At 38.7% G+C, this 23,262-nt stretch overlaps 6 protein-coding genes and 3 long non-coding RNA genes across 18 annotated transcripts; 5 read left to right on the top strand and 4 right to left on the bottom strand.

Annotated features, from left to right (window-relative positions):
- Positions 1–62: 62 nt before the first annotated feature.
- LOC17882959 (protein trichome birefringence-like 21) lies at positions 63–1,806 on the top strand. Its single transcript, XM_006289484.2, has 2 exons — positions 63–937; positions 1,019–1,806. The coding sequence occupies exons 1-2, from the start codon at positions 65–67 to the stop codon at positions 1,778–1,780; spliced, it is 1,635 nt and encodes a 544-aa protein (XP_006289546.2). The 5' UTR covers positions 63–64; the 3' UTR covers positions 1,781–1,806.
- Positions 1,807–1,860: 54 nt separating this feature from the next.
- Positions 1,861–3,790, bottom strand: LOC17882422. Its single transcript, XM_006288023.2, has 6 exons — positions 3,448–3,790; positions 3,162–3,284; positions 2,838–3,026; positions 2,667–2,748; positions 2,383–2,447; positions 1,861–2,306 (listed from the first exon to the last, which is right to left on the bottom strand). Exons 1-6 carry the CDS (start codon positions 3,730–3,732, stop codon positions 2,004–2,006), a joined length of 1,047 nt encoding a protein of 348 aa, XP_006288085.1. The 5' UTR covers positions 3,733–3,790; the 3' UTR covers positions 1,861–2,003.
- Positions 3,791–4,611: 821 nt separating this feature from the next.
- LOC17883595 (probable endo-1,3(4)-beta-glucanase ARB_01444) lies at positions 4,612–7,459 on the top strand. Its single transcript, XM_006287058.2, has 2 exons — positions 4,612–6,509; positions 6,860–7,459. Exons 1-2 carry the CDS (start codon positions 4,731–4,733, stop codon positions 7,337–7,339), a joined length of 2,259 nt encoding a protein of 752 aa, XP_006287120.1. The 5' UTR covers positions 4,612–4,730; the 3' UTR covers positions 7,340–7,459.
- Positions 7,460–11,064: 3,605 nt separating this feature from the next.
- On the top strand, positions 11,065–14,187 carry LOC17884187 (isoprenylcysteine alpha-carbonyl methylesterase ICME). Its single transcript, XM_006287765.2, has 11 exons — positions 11,065–11,619; positions 11,970–12,046; positions 12,164–12,233; positions 12,364–12,444; positions 12,634–12,708; positions 12,910–13,011; positions 13,106–13,243; positions 13,322–13,387; positions 13,465–13,608; positions 13,686–13,776; positions 13,892–14,187. Exons 1-11 carry the CDS (start codon positions 11,363–11,365, stop codon positions 14,051–14,053), a joined length of 1,263 nt encoding a protein of 420 aa, XP_006287827.1. The 5' UTR covers positions 11,065–11,362; the 3' UTR covers positions 14,054–14,187.
- A 331-nt stretch (positions 14,188–14,518) lies between these two features.
- LOC111830118 lies at positions 14,519–15,310 on the bottom strand. The gene is made up of 3 exons (XR_002833452.1): positions 15,221–15,310; positions 15,007–15,073; positions 14,519–14,830 (listed from the first exon to the last, which is right to left on the bottom strand). It is a non-coding gene; the product is annotated as an uncharacterized LOC111830118 (long non-coding RNA).
- A 231-nt stretch (positions 15,311–15,541) lies between these two features.
- Positions 15,542–16,896, top strand: LOC17883121 (zinc finger protein CONSTANS-LIKE 1). The gene is made up of 2 exons (XM_006287983.2): positions 15,542–16,339; positions 16,455–16,896. The coding sequence occupies exons 1-2, from the start codon at positions 15,623–15,625 to the stop codon at positions 16,803–16,805; spliced, it is 1,068 nt and encodes a 355-aa protein (XP_006288045.1). The 5' UTR covers positions 15,542–15,622; the 3' UTR covers positions 16,806–16,896.
- Positions 16,897–17,080: 184 nt separating this feature from the next.
- On the bottom strand, positions 17,081–19,918 carry LOC111830119. 4 transcript variants are annotated; one of them, XR_002833454.1, is made up of 7 exons: positions 19,827–19,918; positions 19,572–19,662; positions 18,075–19,056; positions 17,713–17,823; positions 17,565–17,632; positions 17,369–17,484; positions 17,081–17,177 (listed from the first exon to the last, which is right to left on the bottom strand). It is a non-coding gene; the product is annotated as an uncharacterized LOC111830119 (long non-coding RNA). The 4 variants fall into 4 exon arrangements; XR_002833453.1 differs by having other exon boundaries at positions 18,075–19,662; XR_002833456.1 differs by lacking the exons at positions 17,565–17,632; positions 17,713–17,823 and having other exon boundaries at positions 18,075–19,662.
- Positions 19,919–20,088: 170 nt separating this feature from the next.
- LOC17882893 (zinc finger protein CONSTANS) lies at positions 20,089–21,475 on the top strand. Of its 2 annotated transcripts, none has more exons than XM_006287895.2 (2): positions 20,089–20,882; positions 21,119–21,475. In XM_006287895.2, the coding sequence occupies exons 1-2, from the start codon at positions 20,109–20,111 to the stop codon at positions 21,473–21,475; spliced, it is 1,131 nt and encodes a 376-aa protein (XP_006287957.1). In that variant the 5' UTR covers positions 20,089–20,108. The 2 variants fall into 2 exon arrangements, with proteins under 2 accessions (XP_006287957.1, XP_023637172.1); XM_023781404.1 differs by having other exon boundaries at positions 21,076–21,160.
- Positions 20,485–23,234, bottom strand: LOC111830120. 6 transcript variants are annotated; one of them, XR_002833462.1, is made up of 6 exons: positions 23,028–23,234; positions 22,107–22,179; positions 21,416–21,480; positions 21,085–21,280; positions 20,655–20,792; positions 20,485–20,574 (listed from the first exon to the last, which is right to left on the bottom strand). It is a non-coding gene; the product is annotated as an uncharacterized LOC111830120 (long non-coding RNA). The 6 variants fall into 6 exon arrangements; XR_002833461.1 differs by having other exon boundaries at positions 23,070–23,234; XR_002833460.1 differs by lacking the exon at positions 21,416–21,480.
- Between the last annotated feature and the right edge of the window lie 28 nt (positions 23,235–23,262).

The following is a 23,262-nucleotide window of genomic DNA, read 5'->3' as shown; positions in this document are numbered from 1 at the left end:
TCTCTCTCTCTGGTTTATTTAATTATATTTAACGACATGGTCAACTGTTGTGCCTAGTTACTGGATGACCACGAGCTCACCATTATACACCATATATACATACATATTTATGATCATCCCGGACACCATTGTCTCGAAGCAGACAATGGAGCTTCCTTTGTTTGCAATCCTTCAAAGGACACCACGAGTTGCAGTTACATTAGCTTTTGTTCTATTTCTCCTCACTATAGTCCCTGCTCTATATTCTCTACTCGCAAATCCAATCTTACCTCTATCAATCTCATCATCTGAAACAGATCGTTCCCCTTCAGTCAACCATATACATTACAGTAATCATAATTTTTCATCAAATCAGATTCATTCACCCCTTCCCGCTCCACCCAACCATACGCCTTCACGACATCGAAAATCTTCTTTCCATCGGATTCCTACACCTGAGAGTGGTCCCATTCCCTCTCCAACCAATCCCACACCTTTAACACAACAAAGTCCTTCATCCAATCAGATTCTTTCACCTAAGAGTAGTCCGATTCCTGCTCCACTCAATCATTTGTCTTTAAGGCATCGGAATTCTTCATCCAATCAGATTTCATCATCTGATGATCATTCATCCCCGGTCACTACATCACCAGCAAGGACGCGGATCAGAGATGATGAGCAAAAGTGTGATCTTTTTTCCGGGGAATGGGTGCCAAACGAAGAAGCTCCATACTACACCAACATGACTTGTTGGGCAATACATGATCACCAGAACTGCATTAAGTATGGGAGACCAGACACTGGGTTCATGAGATGGAGATGGAAGCCGGACAGCTGCGACCTCCCCATTATTGATCCTCAAGTATTCTTGGAAATGGTGAGAGGGAAAGCCATGGGGTTTGTAGGTGATTCCATTAGCAGAAATCAAGTGCAATCTCTCTTGTGCCTTCTCTCTAGGGTAAAAAGTCCAATCTAATTGCCAATGATCACCAACTAACCAACGTCTCTCTAAGTGTTGGCTTGTTTGATTTCCTTGTAGGTAGAATATCCTGAAGATATTTCTCCTTCACCAAATACAGATTTCAAAGTATGGAATTACACATCATATAACTTTACTCTTCATGCCATGTGGTCACCATTTCTAGTGAAGTCTACTAAACTTGACCCTACAGATCCGAAGTCCAACTTCTTCAACCTGTACCTCGACGAGTATGACACTGAGTGGACGAGTCAGCTCGACTACCTCGACTACCTGGTTATATCATCCGGCCACTGGTTTTACCGACCGGTTATTTTCTATGAAAATCGACAAATCTCTGGGTGCCAATACTGTGGGTTACCAAACACTACTGAATTGCCTTTGGACTATGGATACAGGAAGGCTTTAAGAATATCTTTAAAAGCTATACTCGAAAAATTCAAGGGTCTGGCATTTTTAAGGACTTTTTCTCCTCAGCATTTCGAAGGTGGGCCTTGGAACAAGGGAGGGGACTGTGTAAGGACACGACCTTATAGAAGAAATGAGACTATAGCCGAAGGTGCAGATCTCAAGGTTCATGACATTCAACTGGAGGAATTTAGAGCTGCAGAAGAAGAAGGGAGGAAGAAGAAGGGTTTGAGACTACAATTAATGGACATGACACAGGCAATGCTATTGCGACCAGATGGGCATCCTGGGAGATATGGCCATCTACAGAATGCGGAGGTGACTTTAAGAAATGACTGTATTCATTGGTGCCTGCCTGGACCTATCGATAATTGGAATGATATTTTACTACAAATGATGAAGACGGAGAACTAGAAAGCATCCCTCAAGAATGAGTAGAAGAGACCAATATCTAAAATCAAGAAAAAATGTAAAGAAAAAATCATGCAGAAGTCTCAGAATTCAATCGCCATATACTATATGGAAGGACAGTAAATCATTTGAGAACAATTATCGTATTCCTATAAACTTTATATGTAGTATTTTGACCCCTTTGTGCAAACTAAAATCACAAGAGAGCACTCGTGTACACAATTTCTTAAAAGGATATTTTGATGAAAACCAGGACGTGCAAAGCCAAAATGTAGATGACAAAAGCTGACCTGAGATACATAAGCCTCGTTTGGGTCTCATTTCTTGTAGCAGATGTATACGGAAGGTAGGAATGACCATCAACTTCCTGGTCTGAACCAAATCCTCTATCTGAATTTGTTCTCTTAAATCTGTTCCTTGCAGCGTTCCCCTCAACGTTAAAGCTCTCATACCTTCTCCACAAACTGTTTAGTCTCTCTAACTCCATCTCATTCGAATGAATCTCACCAACAATCCCCTCTGCTTGTGCCTGTTAGGCATATCAAAAGTTTCTGTTAAGAAACCGTCTAAAGTAAAAGTGCAGACTAATTTGGCTTGAGATGGACCTGCTTTGCAGCTAATTGTTCGATTAGACTATGAAGTTGTTTATCCAGTGTCTTCTCTCTCTGACCTGTGAAAGCATAAAATTTCCAGTCAGATAATGTGAATGAACATTTTTCACACTATCAACCTATCTAACGAAACCAATAACAAAATCTCTATCGGATTCTTACTGAAAATAAGCTATCTAACAAAGATTTTTGGTTTCATAAATGTTGAAGACATGATGGTTTTGAATGATGAAAAATTAGTAATTTAACATCTAATCAGATTTGATGACAAAAAGTACCTGGAGAAGGCTGCTTCAGTGCTCTTTCCTGTATAACAGCCCAACTCCTCTCTAAATTCTGAACCTTTTCTTCCATTAAACTCTAAAAGGAAGATATAACTTAACACTGCCGTTAGATATACGGCCAGGATTAGAGAATTCTATACCCTTAAAGGTAAAATGAAAACTAACCAAATCATTCTTTTTCCCCTCCAACTTCTCTAGCATAACAGATTTCATAGCTTCTGTATCTGCTCCATCTTTTCCATTCCTATCACCCTGAATAACAGATTCACCAGAGCTTTTGGAATGACTTGCTTCTAGAGAAGCTTGTTCATCTTCCTGCTCATTTCTCAAGTTCTCCTCTACATCTTCGAGCTCCTACAAACCATACTATATCAGACCGTGGCCCCAAATGGTAACAAGAGCAACGTTCACACCTAAACAAGATCATAGACAAGAAAAGAACCACAATCCAAATTTGAACAAGAAAACGTCTCTTATCTGGTAACTCACCTTCAACTTTCTAAGAAGAGAATCTGCTTCGTTCCTTTTCTCTTCTATTTTGGTCTCACAATTTGATATTGCATTCTCATATGTACTGTTTTCTTCCAGCAGCGTCTGCTCTCTCATTTGAGCCTAATTGCAATACCAAAAGAAGAACCATGAGGATACATAAATGTTTCCCTCAGTAAATTGGATCATTTCTGAAAAAAAAAAAAAGCCATATCCATTTCAAGACTAATACTACAATGCAAACACACGATTCCATAATCAGCTTCACTCTTTCAGAAACTCGAACCTGTTCACGAGTAGCGGAATGCGAATCAAGCTGAAGAGTGAGAGCGGCATTGGAGGCGAGGGAGTGAGCAAGAAGGTGAGGCAGACGCTGGGAGATATCCGGTGGAGGCAATCTAAGCCTTAGATCTTGGATCGAACGGCTGAGGGTTGTCGCTTTCCGGCCAAGCTCGTCGACGTATCTCTGCTGCTCCTCCGTGAAAACAAGTGGGATCCGATCTTTCTCATCGTCTCCTTCTTTTCCATTTTTACCGACGACATCGGCGGCCCAAGCTAAAAGTCCGGCCATATCTCGTCTCTTCGTCTTCCTCCCTTTCTCTGTGTCTTTGGTGACTCGCAGAACGATCACAGAGCTAAACCGAAGCGGTTGGTGCTTAAACCGGGACAGTTTGGTAAAGGTGAATTCTATTGTTGGTTCGGTTAACATTCAAAATGGCTTCTATTTTCTAGTATCCATCCTATATATGGGCCTTAAAAAAGGCCTTGTCTATCAAACATCAAACCCAATCTATATCAAATCAAAATTTAACAAATAATTTTCTTTTATAATTAACCGTTTAATAAAGATTTTAAATTCTTAATAAAGTTTTTATAGAAAATTTTACCAGTAATAATTTACTAATAATTTTTATTAACAATTCATACTATAAGAAATGCATTGAAGCAACATTTATCTAAGCACTTACAAATAATACAAAAATCTTGTCCATATCGATGTAAAAAAAAACCGTGTCCAATTGTCCATATGCATTGCCACGCATATTACATTGCTTGCAATCAACCCTCTTTCTCCTTTGCTAAGCAAAACATCAAATCACAAACCTCAAGCATGCTCCAAAGTCATCCACCAAATTTGGAATTTGTTGAAAAAAATAACCAATCCATATCAAACATGTAATATTCCACACACATCCCACTTAAGTTGGTACTAAACATTTGTTTGTTACAAAAATACAACTTACTTTCATAGAAAACTATTGTGATCACAGCCATATTATTAGTTAGTAATGGGTTCTTTTTTCCACTTGCTTTCTCATTTGGGCATGTATCAATATCTTCTATACGTTTAGCATCTATAGCAAGTCTCCTGCACGTTCCCAAAACCTTAGCTTGGAAACAAACATCTATCATAAATTTTACAAAATTTCTATATCCTTTTCTAATAAACAAACAAACCCCACAATTGTCTAACAATGAATTAACAGTTTAAAACCATCCCCCCCTTTACTTTTGAGAACTCATTTTTCCAAATTTGTCGTTATCTCTTTCTCCTGTTGACTAAGCAAAATGTTGAAAAAGGTAAGGCGAAAAGTCAAAGTGTTAATCGCAAAACCCTTTAAAAGGCCAAAGAACAGGCCTCTAAGACCACCATCACCACCACGAGAAACAGAGCCACCTCTTCCTTCACCATCTCCACCGCCTCAAGAAATGCCTTTCTCAAAACAAAGAAACACTCCGTTTCTCTTCCCTAGATCCAGTTCTTCTGTTTTACCCGACCCGTCTCGTTTCTTCAGCCACGATCTCCTCTCATCTCCTCTCCCTACAAACTCCTTCTTCCAAAACTTCACTCTCAAAAATGGCGACCAAGCTGAGTACTTTCACCCTTACATCATCAAACCATCGGTCTCATCTATCTCCATCTCATACCCAACTCTCTCCCACAACTCTGCTTTCATCTACGAAGCTTTCAACGCAGACATCACCATCACCGGCTCAGACGGACCCGACCCGCATTCTCGAAAAACTCATCTGATCTCTTCCTTCAGCGATCTCGGCGTCACGCTCGATTTCCCTTCCTCTAATCTCAGATTCTTCCTCGTTAGAGGAAGCCCTTTCATCACCTGCTCCGTTAACTCCTCCATCACAATCTCAACGATCCACGCGGTTTTATCTCTTTCCGGTAACACCTCATCCACGAAGTACACCGTAAAGCTCAACAACAACCAGACATGGCTAATCTACGCCTCTTCACCGATCAATCTGACCAAAGGCGGCGTCTCTTCGATCAATTGCGGTGGTGGGTTCTCGGGTATTATCCGTATCGCCGTGTTACCGAGTCCAAATCCAGATTTCGAATCAACCCTCGACAGATTCGCTTGCTGTTACCCGGTTTCCGGTGACGCTGATTTCACAAAGCCCTTTGCTTTAGAGTATAAATGGGAGAAACGAGGCTATGGAGATCTCCTAATGCTCGCTCATCCCCTTCATCTCAAGCTTTTATCACACAACGACTGCTCAATCACAGTTCTAGACAATATCAGATACAACAGCATCGACGGAGATTTGGTAGGTGTCGTCGGAGATTCATGGGTTTTGAAACCAGACCCTGTTTCTGTAACGTGGCACTCTATCAAAGGAGTTCAAGAAGATGCTCACCAAGAGATCATCTCAGCTCTCATCAAAGACGTTAACGCTCTAGATTCATCAGCTCCGGTGACGGATTCGTCCTACTTTTACGCGAAGTTGATCGCCAGAGCTGCGAGGTTAGCTTTGATCGCTGAAGAAGTTTGTTATCTCGATGTGATTCCAGCGATTAAAACTTACTTGAAGAACATGATCGAACCGTGGCTTAACGGGAACTTTAAACCAAATGGGTTCTTGTATGATCCTAAATGGGGAGGTGTGATTACTAAGCAAGGATCGAGAGACTCAGGAGCTGATTTTGGGTTCGGGATTTACAATGATCATCACTATCATTTAGGTTACTTTGTTTATGCGATTGCTGTGCTTGCAAAGATTGATCCTTTGTGGGGGAAGAGATACAAACCTCCAGCGTATTCTTTAATTGCGGATTACATGACATTGGGGAAGAAGGGAGCTGGTTCCAAGTCGAATTCGAATTCTAATTACCCGCGTTTGAGATGCTTTGATCTTTTCAAGCTTCATTCATGGGCTGGAGGGTTGACTGAGTTCGCTGATGGGAGGAATCAAGAGAGCACGAGCGAGGCCGTGAACGCGTATTACTCTGCTGCTTTGTTGGGGCTAGCTTACGGTGATACACATCTCGTGGCGGCGGCTTCGACGGTTCTGACGTTAGAGATTCACGCCGCGAAAATGTGGTGGCAGGTAATATTATTTTAATCTTGTTAAACAAAACCGAACCGAATAATGGAATTGAACCGCATCGAATTGAGAATGCTCAGTCTGAAAACCGGAATTTGGTTTTATATTTGGTTCGGTTTTAGTCATATCATTTTGGTTTAAAATGTTTTTGGCATATAAATTGGGAAACCACATGGAAATTGAATAATATTTGGTTTAGTTTCGATTTTGACAGAAATTTGATTTTATAACTTTTTAAAGTTGGAACTTTGAAGCATTTTAAAGAAATTAAAGGTCCGATTGGTTACTAAACCTATTCATGTTACGTTGGTATTAATTTGATTACTAAATTTTTGCTCTTGGTGGTGGCGCAGGTGAAAGAGGACGACACTATATACCCTCAAGATTTCACAGCGGAGAATCGTGTGGTTGGAATTTTATGGTCAACAAAGAGAGACAGTGGCTTGTGGTTCGCGCCAAAGGAGTGGAAAGAGTGTCGCCTTGGGATACAGTTACTACCGTTGCTTCCGGTGTCGGAAGTTCTGTTCTCCGATGTGACATTCACGAAGCAGCTTGTGAACTGGACTATGCCCGCGTTGGCGAGAGAAGGCGTTGGAGAAGGGTGGAAAGGATTTGTGTATGCTTTGGAAAGTATATACGACAAAGATGGAGCGATAGAGAAGGTTAAAGGATTAAAAGGGCATGATGATGGGAACTCTTTGACTAATCTGCTGTGGTGGATTCACAGTAGAAAGAGTGGTGATGATGACTTCACTGAAGACGACGATGAAGGTGGATACGGCGGTCACGACGGTGGTGGGAAGTATTGCTCGTTTGGTCATTATTGTAATTAAGCTTTTAATTAAAAGTTGTTTGGTTTGTTAAACTTGAACCTTCACTATAATATTTGATTTATAAAATAAACATGGTTTCAAAATCGATCATTGTGGCCCTCTTTCATATTGTATGTATAAAAAGGAATAACTTATAATTAGTATATTATAAAAAGAAAGCCCACGGCTTAACAAACAACAAAAAGTCCACTATCTATGCGGTGTGTTTTTGATTAAGTAATTTCCTTTTTTCTTACTACATATTTCCTTTCTTATGACACGTAAGAATTTTCTTTTTTTTATTTATAATTAAAACCAAACTTAACAATTTCCTTTTTTTATTTTTGTCATCAACTTCCTTTTTTTTTTTAATTAAAAACCAAACTTTACAATTTCCTTTTTTCTTTATAACATTAATCAATAAACGTAAAAAGAATTTCCTTTTTTTCCAACTTAACAATTTCCTTTTTCCTTTTCTTATAAAAAGGAAATTTTCTGTTGTTTAATTTTGGTCGACACCTCTCTGTTTATAAATAGAGACTGATTACTCTTGAGTTTCTTAATCCAGTAGAAATTAAAACTAGAACACATTCTCTTCAGAGACTGAGAGACACAGCGGGAGAGAGAGAGATATAGAGATTCTAATGGCGACGAGAGAGAGCCAACATAAATGAAGGCGCAGAGGTATCTTCTCGTATTCTTCTTACCCTATGAATCGATTTGATTTCGTGTGAATGTTTTTGCTTTTGAAATAACGAGTTTTTTTTCTCACAGATTAAATGGCGACGAGAGAGCAAAACGAGTAAGAGGTATCTTTCTAACCCTATGGATCGATTTTGCTTTTGAAATAAACTTTTCGTATTTGTATGTACCATCTTAATTAACGGGTTTGTTGTTTCTTTTTGGGTGAGACGAAACAGGTGCGTGTTCGTGTTCAAACCAGGACGATGACTCGGATGTTTACAAAGACGAAGTAGATTCAAAACAAAAACGGTAGTCGGCTTTCTTACAATAAGTTACAACATCAAACTTATCGATGAGAAGTTAATCTAGGTCTTTCTAATTCCATAAAAGAGAGTCGAACTTGCTTTCTAATGGGTTTGTTTTGTGTATTTCTTTTGGGTGAAACAGGTGTGTGTTCGTGTTCCAACCAAGAAGGACGATGATTTATTTGACTCAGATTAATGTTTTGAAGTATGATGAAGTAGATTCAGAACAATCACGGTCGGCATGTTCTTTTCTTACAGTAACAACATCAAACTGGTCGATTTAAAGGTATAGATAGGTCTTTGTCTTGACTCTGCACCTCCTCTTCCCTTGTCCGCTTCCTCAAATTTGCGGTTTTCTTTGTTTTCAATATTAGATGAGAATGTGACTGATATTCTATATTTTTGTGCAGATGTGATATGGTTTGAAGAATGAAGAAGATTCATAACAAAAGGTGGTGTTGATGTTTTGCCTTTGAAAGAAGAGTTTGTTTTTGCATATGAGATATTAATTAATGGATTTGTTGTTTCTTTTTTGGGTGCAGCGCAACAGGTGTTTGTGTGTGTGTCTTTGTTCGTGTTCCAACTAGGACGATGACTCAGATTTTTTCAAGGAAGTACAAAGTAGATTCAAAACACCGAAAAGATCGCCGGCGTGTTCTTACAGTAACAACATCTTGTCCACTTCCTCAAATTTGTTTTCGTTTAGGCTATTGTTTTAACAAAGCTTCTTCTAATTTTATACTTTTGTGCAGGTCGGAGATATGGTATGGTTTGAAGAATGAAGAAGATGTAGAACCAACAGAAACAGCCTTACGATAACAACGTCAATTTGATATTTTTTTTATTGTTTTCTTTGTTGCTTCATGCCAATAACTCTCTTCCACAGGTAATAAACAATTGAGGTACGCTCTGGTTCCTTTTAACTTTTCTCTTATCTTATCTTTTTTTTTATTAACTTCTAAGATGGTGCTGTTTTCTCCAGGAGATAAGTCAATGGAACTTAAGTAGCTGCAAACTGCTAAAAAGATGGTTAATCTACAGTCAATGAAGAATCCGTCTGCACTCAAGCCAAAAAACCAGTCAAACCAGTCACAACTGTCTCAAGCCAATGGCAGGCATCATAAAGTTTTAAAAAGGTAGCTCACATTCATAATTAATAACCAATAACCATTTTGATACATAAATCTGGTTTCACGTTCCTACTTTTAGTAATGTTTTTTTTTTTGGGCCTTTATTGCCTCACTGCAGGGAAAATAGTGTTAAAAACATAGCTAGCTCTGCCAAATTCATTCAGGAAAATGAAGCTATCAAAAGGCAAAGCTAGATGATTCAAAATCAAGACAAGTAAGCTTAATGGTTAAAAGTTCAGCATGATCTCACTACATGCCTGAAACTCTTTAAACCTCATCATTGACTTAAATGTGTTGATTAGGTTCTTTAATGTCTTGATTCTTTGACGGAAACAAGTATTCAAAATAACACTACCAATCTGATTCAGGAAAATCAAAGCGATAAAAAAGACAAAAGCTTGATTATGACCTAACGATGGTAAAAGCCTCTTCTTGCACTGTAAGTGATCTCTCATTTGAATGTTTTGCTTACTTGCATATAAATTTTGTTTGTATATATGGTCTTGATGATAATGAAGATTTTTTAGTTTTGCTGTTGCTGCTTCTCTAGATGATGGAGATATATAGAGATTTACTTTCTTCTCATTGTTAAGGAGGAAAGTCAATGGACCCTAAGAAGCAACAAACTAGGCTGAAGAATCCGTCTGAACTTAACTTTGGTCTCATGTTCCTCTCGTAATGCGGTTTTATGTGTTATGTATCTCACTGCAGGGAAACAAGTGTTAAAAACGTAGCTAACACTATTAGTCTGATTCAGAAAATCAAGCCATCAAAAGGCAAAAGCTAGGTGATGCACAATCAAGATAGGTGAGACAAAGTGTTTCAATATCAGTAAGCAATTCACTCCATACATCCAGCTTTTGCATGCACCACATCTGCCAGCATTTCAGGTAAATATCACCCATGAGAGATTATGCGTAATGAATCTGTTTGATTAATGTACTAGGATCTCATTTTCTTATTATTTCATCTTCAGACAGTGGCAAGGGCTAATCAGCAGCATGCAGAGCATTCTCAATAGATTCAAGCCTTCAACGTTGAAGCGTTTAAGCAGAGAATCCAAATGTAGAAACTCTGTGATTAATTTGAGAATCATGAAAAAGGCTTTTGAGAAAGCGGTAATGTTGCCTCCTGGTATATATACTTTAGATGTAAGATTTACAGAGTTGAGGCAGCAGTAAACTAACAGCTAGAAAGTTAGTTGATCTGCTGAAGAATCCATTTGCACTAAGGCCATAAAACAACGACCTAAACGAAAATAGATTAGTTTGTGTTTGCTTTGAGAATAAAAAACTTAGTTTCACTACGTTTCTGATGCTTGTATAGTTTATAATACCAATAAACCATGTTGATGCAAAAGAAAAACAATTTTTTTTAGCAACAAATGGTATGGTCTGTAGTTGGTGGGTGTGCCACTGCCCACTGCGTCACATGATTCGTCGAACTTTCTCAAAGATTCTGAAATATTCGTCATACTTGACCCACTAGTTTGGCCTTTTCTGAACGTGGTGAGACACATCTTAAGCCCCTGATTTGCTAGATACACTAGCCTCCAAGTCGTCACCACTGGAAAGTTTTTATTATAAATTTATGACACAAAATTCAATAAATTTAACATTAAAGATTCATTAACTGTGGTGTTCGCATTTGTGATTCTCTTTAAAATCATCATTACATGATCAAAGGTAATTTAATACGAGGTAGAAACGACGTCGTCTTCGTCAACTTTTTTTGGTTTATAATCGTCAATACACACTATAATATTTCCTCTTGGAGAAGGGAAGCGAAAAGCGCACAAAAGCTGAGATATCAAAAACAAGTTTGAAATTAGAGAAGAAAAAGAACCAACAACACGACAGAACACGAAGAAACAAAGTGTTAGAAGAGTTTCGGAATCGAGATCCGCTCTTTTCACAGCGTTGAAGATGCAGCCGGAGCAGCGATGCCGGCCGATGACCTCGACTGTATCGGAGATCGAGGAAGTTCTACCCGATGAAGACTCCGATAGAACGACTCTTCTCAACGGTGAACAAATGCGTCGTCGAGTTACCGGAAAGTTTGCGGTGGACGGAGGAAATCGTCGGATTTGCCGGCAGCAGTCGTTTGGCCGCGAAATTGGCCACGCGGCAGCTGAGACGTACCTGATTACTAGACTTAGCTTCAAGCTTCTACGTTACCTCGGGTACTTATCTTCGTTCCCGGTTAATTGATGATTACACACAAGGAACTCGTGAATTGTTTAGACGTTTTAGCTGGCTTTGAGCATTGTGTGCACGATACTGTTTAATCATTTTATATATCTGATTTTTGTTGCTCTTCAAAGAAAAACAGTGAGATATATGTTTCTGTGTTGTGTCTGATTCACGTTTGATAGCTAAGTTTTAGAGATTCGCATTTAGTTCCCCTGTCCTGTATCTTGCAAGCCTTGAAAAAATGTTATTTTACTTTCATATATCTGTTGACTTCTAAAGTACTGTTTTTTTTTTAATTCCATTTCAGCACGAATTTATCTGATGGTTAAGTTTTGTTCAGGGTAGGCTATCGATGGATGACAAGGTTATTTGCCCTTACATGTTATGCTATGTTGCTTATGCCTGGCTTTCTTCAAGGTTTGGTTTTTGTTTTGTCTTTTTACTGATATACAGAAAATTCATGGAAAGGACTGATTTTTATTATTGGAAAATTAGTTTTGATTTCTCATCCTAAGTTTGTCTATTTTTCTGCAGTTGCATATATATATTTTTTCTCTTCACAAATCCGGAGGAGTATAGTGTATGGAGATCAACCAAGGAACAGGTTTGTGTGTTTAACTTCATAGAATCTTGTCTTCTCCTTTCACCTTGGCATGTTGAATGCCTGCCCTTATCACATCTCCTCTGTCTGAAAACATTTGATGTATTGCATGTTATGAACTGGGATTTGGTAGGCTGGATTTGTACTTACCGAGCAACAATGATGGCATGAAGCCAGTTGTGGTTTTTGTGACCGGTGGAGCTTGGATTATTGGGTGAGTTGCACATCGGAGTTACGACATTCTCCTACTGCATAAGATTGAAGTTCGTTTATTTTACAATTTCTCGTGTCCCAGTTCCAGTGTTCCTCTCACTGTTCTTTTGTTGATGTTTGAGTTTAAAAAGAAAGAAGAAGAAGTAAAGATCCTGAGGTGCTCTGTGCTGATACTTTTGCTGATATTTAGGTACAAAGCTTGGGGCTCGCTCTTGGGAATGCAACTAGCAGAAAGGGATATCATTGTAGCATGCCTTGACTACAGGTAAAGATTGTACACAATTCAAAACTAGTTCTCTTTTAACTTAGATTCCTTACTCTGGATTCTAGGAATGTGGTATATAGTCCACACAGAATCGAAAATCTTTTAGCTCTGTTTGGAGCTTTTTGGGATATGAAGATGATTTGAAAATCTAGATTTGTTTCATGCACTTACTAAGCAAAATCCCTTCCTTTGGGTCTTTAGGAACTTTCCTCAGGGAACAATTAGTGATATGGTGACTGATACTTCTCAAGGGATCTCATTTGTCTGCAATAACATCTCTGCATTTGGAGGTGACCCCAACAGGTTTCAACTCACTGGCTTTGTTTTTTTATGTACCATTTGATCTCCCAATCGGTCTCTCTTTTATTGAACATCATGTATGTGCTTGTCTCTGTAGGATCTACCTAATGGGGCAATCAGCTGGTGCCCATATAGCCGCTTGTGCTTTATTGGAACAAGCTACTAAAGAATCAAAAGGAGAGAGCATCTCCTGGAGGGTTTCCCAGATAAAAGCTTATTTCGGATTATCTGGAGGGTAACTTCTAATCTTTGCTTTTGTATTCCCCATTTGGTATACAGCAATTGATCTGCTTATCATTTTGAACTTGAACAGGTACAATCTATACAATTTGGTTGATCACTTCCACAATCGGGGACTGTATCGCTCTATTTTCCTAAGGTAAATGCTCGGTTATTCAAATCCCAAACGTAGTCTGATGTGTTAATTTTATCTAATGTTCAACTTCCAACTTGTAGCATAATGGAAGGAGAAGAGTCCTTTGAAAAATTCTCTCCGGAAGTAAGATTGAAAGACCCAATTGTTGGAAAAGCTGCGTCTCTGATGCCTCCTATAATACTTTTTCATGGATCTTCAGATAATTCAATACCATGTGATGCAAGGTATATATAATCATCCTCTTGAAGCCATACATGGATAATATATCCTATGATTGAACTAAAACCTCCTCTTTTTGCAGCAAAACTTTTACAGACGCTCTCCAAACTGTTGGAGCCAAAGCCGAGCTTGTTTTATATAGTGGAAAGACACATACCGACTTATTTCTTCAGGTAGGCCACAGAAACTACCTTACATTGTGTACAGAAACTACATTATATTGTGTCACACGCACAAACACTTAGCTCAGTGTGGTAATAACAGACTCATGAGAGTGTTTGTTTATAGGATCCCTTAAGAGGCGGTAAAGACGAACTGTTTGATGACATAGTCTCTGTAATACACGCGGAGGACAATGATGCTCTGACCAAAGACTCATTGGCTCCTCCCAGAAAGCGTCTTGTCCCAGAATTGTTGCTGAAACTGGCTCGTGAGGTTAGCCCTTTCTGACTGCCAAAATACCACTTGCTTGATTTGTTAATTATCAGTTTGTATCTTCGTTAGTTGCCCTGTATTTTCACTTTTCTTTTTCTGTAATTCAATTTGTTCCTTAGATATAAATAGAAACTCTTACCTTTTCTGTACTTGAAGCTAAAACTTATTCCCTTGTAACTCAGAATCTTAATCAACAAGAGCAAAATAGCTTATCTATCTAACTAAAAGTGTCAGTTAGATTATTCCGGCATTTCACTATTACGGATTGCAAACTCCTAATCTTATGGTTTGTTTTAACTCTTAAGACGCAAGAGATACAGTAGTTGTTTAATTAACTAATGAAACAGTTGTGTTTTGTTTTCGGTTTGTGACTTAATGCCGTTAACTTCTGAAATTGCTATTTGCATCGTCCTCCACCAAATTTTATTTGACCCATGTAGTTTTGAACACATCAATGTGTTTAATTCCACAAGTTTGAAATCTAATAAAGCCAAAATTGATAATATCGAGTTTTATCATATTCCCAAAAGGTGACAGAGATGTGACAAACGCTGATGGACTTGTGCATGTTTTGTTACTATGAATATGATGGTGATCATATGCAAATTGGTTTTTGTATAAACAGACCCATCGGTGATGTTGATATAACCAACCTTATTCATCTTTTGACTGACCCACCATTTGCTTCAACTTGTGGCTCATGTTCTTCCTAATCTTTTGACTCGAAGCTACTTGGTAGATTCCAATTGGCTCTTAGGATCTCCACCGTTATGTCACGTCGGCTTGACCGACCTAATATAGAAGCAAACAAATTTAGGACAGACTATATTACATTATTTCCCACATAATCATCATACAAAGATACATTTAGCACCTAATGGTTACAGAGTCATTACTTTCTTAACAATGCTAAAGACTTTCCCTCAGAAGATTATAATCTTTATTAGAAAAGGTGCAGCAACGATCACCTGTGGAACCATGATTGTAAGTAACCCCAAAGCCTCTGAGACTAAAAGCCTTGTTTTGGAGAGAAACCTGAACGGTTAAAACATGACAGAAGTGAAGAATCAAGATAAACATTCAACTAAAAAGGCTAATGGTCAAGCCAAAGAGCTACTTCTTATCTTTCTAACTTTACCAAAAATAGTAGTAGATAAGACGAAAATAGTTAGAAGTTGCAACCTTGATGGCAACATGTGGATGGGTCCGATAACCTTAGGTAGAGCTGTTTACACAGAGAGAGAGAGGGAGAGTAGTAAGTAGTAACTATTGGTGTAGCTTCCTTCTCCATTGCAAAGATATAAGAAGACAATGAGTTTTTTGTTCACATTTTCCTGATGGGTTGATGATTCCAAAAGCTGTAAGCATCTGTGGACTGGACCCCAAACATAAACCTTGTCAGAAACTCAGTCAGCCACAAGATAAAATCACACAACTTGTCAAGGCCACAAACTTCTCGCCACGTGTCCATCCCTCAGCACTCTATCCTTCCTTGGCTTTACCATTCCACAACTAATATAGCCTTATTAGTCCCTCCCTGCTTTCAGATACTTACTACATCAAACTTAATACATCTGAGTTATTATGTTGAAAGAAGAAAGTAACTGGGCACAAGCCTGTGATTCATGCCGATCAGCCGCATGCACCGTGTACTGCCACGCTGATTCTGCCTACTTGTGCACCAGCTGTGATGCTCAGATTCATGCTGTCAATTGTCTTGCTTCTCGCCATGAACGTGTTCGAGTCTGTCAATCATGTGAGCGGGCTCCAGCTGCCTTTTTCTGCAAGGCAGATGCTGCATCCCTATGCATCGCATGCGATTCAGAGATTCATTCCGCAAACCCACTTGCTAGACGCCATCAACGAGTCCCAATCCTGCCGATATCTGGAAACTCTTACGGTTCCATGGAGACTAACCATTCATGTGAGACAACAGTGACAGAACCAGAGAACAGCCTGGTGGTAGGCCAAGAAGAAGAGGATAGAGATGAAGCAGAGGCAGCTTCGTGGTTGCTTCCTAATTTAGGGAAAAACAATGGTAACAATCATAGTCAGAACTTCTCTATTGGTGACGAGTATTTGGACCTTGTCGATTACAGTTCAAGTATGGAGAAACAATTCACAGATCAATCCAATCAGTATCAACAACCCTGCAACGTACCTGAGAGGAGTTATAGAGGAGATGGAGTTGTTCCACTTCAAGTTGACGAATCAAGGGGTCATATGCATCACGGGCAACATAACTTGGAGTTGGGTATTACCTATGCTCCTCGAAGCTCCAATGGTTCCATAAGCCATATGGTAAGCTTTTCCATATTTTATTCAGTTTCTTTACTATGACCAGCATGCTGTTTCTTTCATCAGACACACTAATCCATGAGCTATATGACTAAGATTGTCTTTGTTCTATTATTAGGTACATGTTTCATCTATGGACCTCATAGTTGTGCCAGAGTCAACAACGAGTGATGCAACAGTATCTCAACCAAGATCGCCCAAAGCTGTAACAGACCAACTAACTGAACCTCCACCTCAGATGCTCAGTCCAGTGGAGAGAGAGGCTAGGGTCCTGAGATACAGAGAGAAGAAGAAGATGAGGAAATTTGAGAAGACGATACGATATGCTTCGCGGAAAGCATACGCAGAGAAAAGACCACGGATCAAGGGCCGCTTTGCAAAAAGGAATGAAGCTGATGCAGAGGCAGATCAAACCTTCTCCACGACGATAACGTTTGATACCGGATATGGAATTGTTCCTTCATTATGATGCTTCTAAGGCAAAGCTATATTACATGCTTAGTTATTACCATTGTAATGCATATATACGTCTATAGTTTTGTCTAACTAGTACCAACCAATTAGATCTATTCATATTTTGCTGCTGTAGCTAAAACAAAATTTTCCCACTTTGGTAGAAATCGTACTATCTATGAAATATTACCACCACATCCACATGTAACTCTGCTATTCAGTCTAATTCAAATTTTGATGCTATGAAGAGATAAGGTTTACCTGGGCAGGCTGTACCAAGAAGGCAAGAACATTTAACACGTTTCCAAATGTACGAAAATAACTATTGATTCCTTTCTTGCTGACACTTGATCACCTAGAATATAAACGATTCCACTTTCATCCATCCCTGAGAAAATAAGGTTTTTACTCAACATGCGAATCCAAGTAGATTACAGAGACTAGTGTAATAAACATGTAAAACTTAAGAATTCCAATAAAATGAAGATAACATCACATAATGTGCTCAGATAAAGTTGGAGTCAGATGGCTAACAACCAATAACCCCGATATTGCACAAAGCTACTAGGTATAGTTTACATTGAAGCATATTCTTTTGCCTGATTAACATTGGTGCCAAATCCATTCCCACGTGGTTCTCTCTGCTAACAAGACTCCACCATTCACAACCAAGTTCTAGCAGAATATGTCAATGCCTATGGACCATCCAAATGAATAAAAGATATTCAGTATGAGAAATCTACTTCTTTTGCTATCTTTTAGAATAATGGCTCACTTTTACAAAAGAATAACGAGGCAGCGAAAGGAAAAGGGTGACACTGTAAGGCCTTCACTTTTTGCCACCTGGAAAGGGCCATAGACCTCAACTTATCTACCACTATGTTAGCCAGAACTGAGTCAGTGTAAGATCCATATGAATTTACCTATCAGTTTGTTGTAAAATATGTTGTATTGGACCACATAAATGCATTCACTGAAGCCAAAAGTGTTTACAGCAGCAAGTTCTCAGATCACCAGAAAACCTATTCGGCGATCTGGTTTGATCATGCACCAAACATATTAATATTAGCAAGCAAATCAAAGGTATCGCCAGTTGCATATAATACTAGCATATCATCAACAAGGAAACTTGAAGTAGTAGTAAAGTCTCTACTAAATTTCTTGTCAGGAAATTTTAAGATGCAAAGACAACCACTTGAAGCACAAACGAATTTAAGAGCCAACAGAATGTCAGTATTTGGTGATGGATTCGAGATATCACGTGAAAGTGCATAAAAGCGATTACCTTTAGCCGAAGGTCACTGCACTTTTGCACTTTTGCACTTTTCCTCTGATGCTCACAGTCACAGCCATGAAAAGTGGGAGAATCCGCACAAAACGTACAACTACAAGCTTTATATGGTCCCTAGACTCTTGTTCTCTTTTCACTCTTTGCAATGAAATAGGATTTCCAAAACTCTGAAAGAAGTGAAGTATTAGCAACCACAAAAACTGATAAACAATGAAAACTAATAAGCAATGTACTTTTCTTTCCTCAATCTGTTGAAATGAATCACAATAAGCAATATATTTTGCCTCCAGAAATTCTCGATGCAAGTTTCATGTTATCCGAAGGCCTACACATGTGACAGAAGTTCCAAACCGCAACAACAATGAACTTGCAGATTTTCAGAGAGCAATAATAAGCGAGATACATACCTATTACTTGAACTACAAGTGAAACAGGCCAATACACAATTTACTCTTCATGAACTCGAACCACATTAAAATCTCCAAAAAAATCCATCAACAAAGCACTCAAAGGCAATTTGGCAGGATAAAGATCTCTCGATATGTTTACTAATGTAAGGAACCTTGAATCTTTTTTTTTTAGAATTCAATGATCATGAAATCATTTCATAACATTTCTACATGCCATTACACTCCTCATAAAAACTAGTAATTAACAAGAAAAAATTGTTAAGTTCAAATTACCAAGCCAAAAAAACATTTTCAAAGTTTAAATTTACCATATGGGAAAGAGAAGTGCGATGTAAGCAAAAATGAAAGAGGCAGAGATGCGAAAAGTGTATCCTAGGACCAGCATTTTATACAGAAATCTAACTTTTCAGCTCTAGAGGCGTAGAGTGAAGGAAGCCACATGAATTTGGCCACTAGAGCGTTCAGCAAATCTCATTCTTTTTGGACCACAAAATGGGTATCGTACATCCACTGGACCCAAAAGCGTAACTGGAGCTAGTCCTCAAACCTGAGAGTATCATCATATCCTGTAGCTTCCACGTAGTAAACATTTTTGCTCATAATACAAGAAAGGCAACTCAAAGTACTAATTAATGGACTAATGGTTACTAGTATAAGCAAACCCAAGATGCTGACCACATGATTAGGTCACCAAATAGCTTGCATTTTCGAGAAACTAGCAAGCAGAGGTGCTTTACACGAGTGTAGCTCAAAACTTTACAGTTACCTAATCAAGTAAAAGTTCTCCTACATACTATTTACGGAGTTGGGATATAATTAACCTTTTCTTAGTTGGACTCCAAAATGCCTTTCAACGTGTGAATCAGGTAAATCCTAATCTTAAGACTCAAGACTACACATGGCGGATTCGAGTTGGGTCCTATAACACCCACCGTCCCTATGTTTTCCAAGTCATTTTCCAATATGTTTCTCAGTGCCATTACTTTATTAACCAGAGTAAACACTAAAACACTTTTCATCAAATAATCATTTGAAAGTTTTATGTACATGCATATCATAAAAATTTTAACAACAACTTTACCATATTCACGAGTTTGCGTAACTTTCTCTTGGTAGTAAGCCCGTAACAGTTGGTGATGACTCTGGGACTCCAAGCCTTACTTGGAGTATATCTGGACAAGTGGACAATAATCACAAAGTTCAGGATGAATATTCAACTATGTAAACCTTGTATGAAGCCAAAGAGATAAACGAATCTAGCTTTACTCTGCATATGAAAATAGTAAAAGGTGATACGAAAAATAGTAACAACGTGTCTGCAACACCAAGGCATTACCCGGACCACTTCCTGTTGAGAATCTCTGTATTGCAAGTGGCAAAACCTAAGCAACTTGTGAACGGGTCCCAAGGAAGAAGTGCATAGGAGGCGATGTTTACACTTTACACTTTACACATAAGCCTTCCCAAAAGTTTAACTAGCAGGTAGATGATCCAATAATATATAAGAGCCACCAACTCCGTGCCATGTGTAGGCACTCAGGATTTGATCTCCCCTCTGCTTATTCTCTCACAACAGATCTAAGCTTTATTAGCCCCTTCTTACTAAATCTGAGTCATTATGTTAATACAAGAGAGTAACGATATTAGTAGTGGAGAGAACAACAGGGCACGAGCCTGTGATACATGCCGTTCAAACGTCAGCACCGTGTACTGCCATGCAGATTCAGCCTACTTGTGCATGAGCTGTGATGCTCAAGTTCACTCTGCCAATCGCGTTGCTTCCCGCCATAAACGTGTTGGGGTCTGCGAGTCATGTGAGCGTGCTCCAGCTGCTTTTTTGTGTGAGGCAGATGATGCATCTCTATGCACAGCCTGTGATTCAGAGGTTCATTCTGCAAATCCACTTGCTAGACGCCATCACCGAGTTCCAATTCTGCCAATCTCCGGAAACTCGTACAGCTCCATGGCCACTCACCACCGAAGCGAGAGAACAATGGACGATCAAGAGAAGATGCCAGTGGTGGATGAAGAGACAAGTAAGGAGGCTAATGAGGATGCCAAGGAGGTGGTGTCTTGGTTATTCCCTAACTCAGATAAAAATAGTGGCAATCATAACAACAATAACCAGAACAATGTGTTATTGTTTAGTGATGCGTATACAGACCTTGCGGATCACAACTCAAGTATGGACTACCAATTCACAGGTCAATACAATCAACAAGAACAAGACTGTGGTGTACCACAAACGAGCTACGGTGGAGATAGGGTGGTTCCACTTCAACTTGAAGAATCAAGGGGACACCTGAACCACAATGAACATAATTTTCAGTTCGATATCACATATGGCTCCTCAGGAAGTCACTACACCGACAAAGGTTCTCAAAACAATAATGTAAGGCTTTAGTATATATGTTAGCCCTTCAATTTGGCATCTTCACAATAAGCAGCAGGCTTTTTCTTTCATATTATACACAAAAATCCACGAATTAACTGCCAACAGTTGATCTATACTACATAGAAATTTCACCAGAAGTCTTTAATAATAACAAAACAAATATGCTTACTTATGCATCGACTCTCTTTAGTCCTCTTACCAGGGCGATTGAGTGTCTTTGTTTCTGTCATTAGGCATACATTTCATCCATCGAAACTGGTGTTGTGCCGGTGTCAACAGCATGTTTCACAACAGCTTCACATCCAAGAACTCCCAAAGCGACAATAGACAAACTACCTGACCCTCCAAGTCAGATGGTAACCCAACTCAGCCCAACGGACAGAGAAGCCAGGGTCCTGAGATACAGAGAGAAGAGGAAGACAAGGAAATTTGAGAAGACGATAAGGTATGCTTCAAGAAAAGCATATGCAGAGAGAAGGCCAAGGGTCAATGGTCGTTTTGCAAAGAGGATAGAAATCGAAGATGAGGACCATGGGTTCAACACAATGCTAATGTACGAAACAGGGTATGGCGTTGTTCCTTCATTCTGATCCTCCTACGGCAAAATTAAACAATAGATACCAAGGTGTAAATTACTTTTAGTTTGAGATTCTGTAAGGTTTGGTGAAATTCTTAGCTTCAAGGACTATCACCAACGCTATGCAAATAGGTTTGTAGTTTTGGCTAATTATTACTATGGTATTCCTCTTTCTCTGCATTAGTTAAACAAAACCTGTCTACTTGGTACAAATCCCAATATGTGAAATATACATCATCAAGAAGTGTAAACGCAGATTTCATTTTGATAAGATGGACACTAAGGTTCAAAGCCAATGACTTTCGGACAACCTGAACATGTGCAAGCTAGGTGAGTACTATTATCCCATCCCACACAACATTTGTAATCCCACTAATCAACACGAAGTCAATACACGAAGTGGTCAGTTTCAGTATGGTTCTCAGAAAAAGGGGTATACATTAGCAGAAAACCAGAATCCCTGAGTGAACCATTGCTATTGTGAATAATTCATCGAAGCATATTGTTTATCTCAATTGGCACTAAAGATGATTTCAGCACCGAATATGCATTCCCGCGTGCTCTCTAGTATATATCACTAACAACTACTAAGAATAGGTAAATGCCTATGAGTATGGACCATACGCATAAACATAAGTACTTACTTCATGAAATAAAGCTCATACTCCAAGGGTATATGCTGATAAGAATGACAAGCTGCAGAGGTCTTCATTTACCCTACAATAATCATAGCTATCAAAACATTTGGTTTATGCATATATGTTATCGGACAAAGATCTGAGACAGGCGTTACATTGCCCTGACAACATGATTATGTGTAACTTATTAAAGAAAGCTTATAATAGTAAGAATAAAGTCTACTGAGCAGTGTATCAGCACTTATAACTAAAATGAGTCATATCCCAGTCCTAGATATAGAAACCATCAGCCAAATGTGTTTTCTGCTTCAAACACTTTAAGAAGAAATAACAACCAAGTGAATAGCTTACTAAGCGTTAATTTCAAAGTGATGGATTCGAGACCTCACATGAAAAGTGCATAAAGTGATAAGAAGATGCTGCACTTTTATACTTTTCCAAAAATCTAAGGATAGTTCAGATCGTTTACTTACTCACAGTCACACCCATGAAAATTAAAAACCATCTGCAAACGTACAATCAAAAGCTTTACAACGGTCCCTGGGACGTGATTGATTCTCACTCTTCAAACATTTTGCTTAAATGACCATAATCCATATAGTGAAATAGCAATTTCCTCCACATAATCCAGGGAAAAAGAACTAACTTTTGTGTCATGTGAGAGCCTAAACATGTGAGAGGAGCTCTCCCCTAACGACCATTAAATCCACAGATTGGAAAAGAAGAAGAAGCATAAAAAAACTTGTTTATTTGAACCACAAAATGGAAAATGTCAAGTTACAGAACAACAAGCAAAACTATATCTGAACAGATCTCTAAAACCCCAAATGAATCAATGATCATCTCTCTATCCTTTCTAACATTTTATTTAAAAAAAAGGTGGAATCAAACAAACACACACCAATCAAAAAAAACAAAAAACACTACCATTCATACAAAGTGGCTAGAATTTGAATTAAAGGAACGTACTTTCTCAATCCGTCACAAAAGTTTTGGGATTATTTTGGATAAATTTGAGGGAAAAAAATTGCGAAATTTGATGATTCCATAGATTGAATTTGGACAGTGAAAATTCCAATAGATTTGAATTCACAGTTTTGTTTGCTCAACTAAATCCAAACTAATCCCCAGGTAATGAATCCGACGAGTACCAGAAGAAAAA

Source organism: Capsella rubella, unplaced genomic scaffold (assembly GCF_000375325.1).
Source record: "Capsella rubella cultivar Monte Gargano unplaced genomic scaffold, Caprub1_0 scaffold_6, whole genome shotgun sequence".
Taxonomy (NCBI): Eukaryota; Viridiplantae; Streptophyta; class Magnoliopsida; order Brassicales; family Brassicaceae; genus Capsella; species Capsella rubella.
The sequence above is the reverse complement of the archived record's forward strand: the minus strand, read 5'-3'. Positions and strand labels throughout refer to the sequence as shown.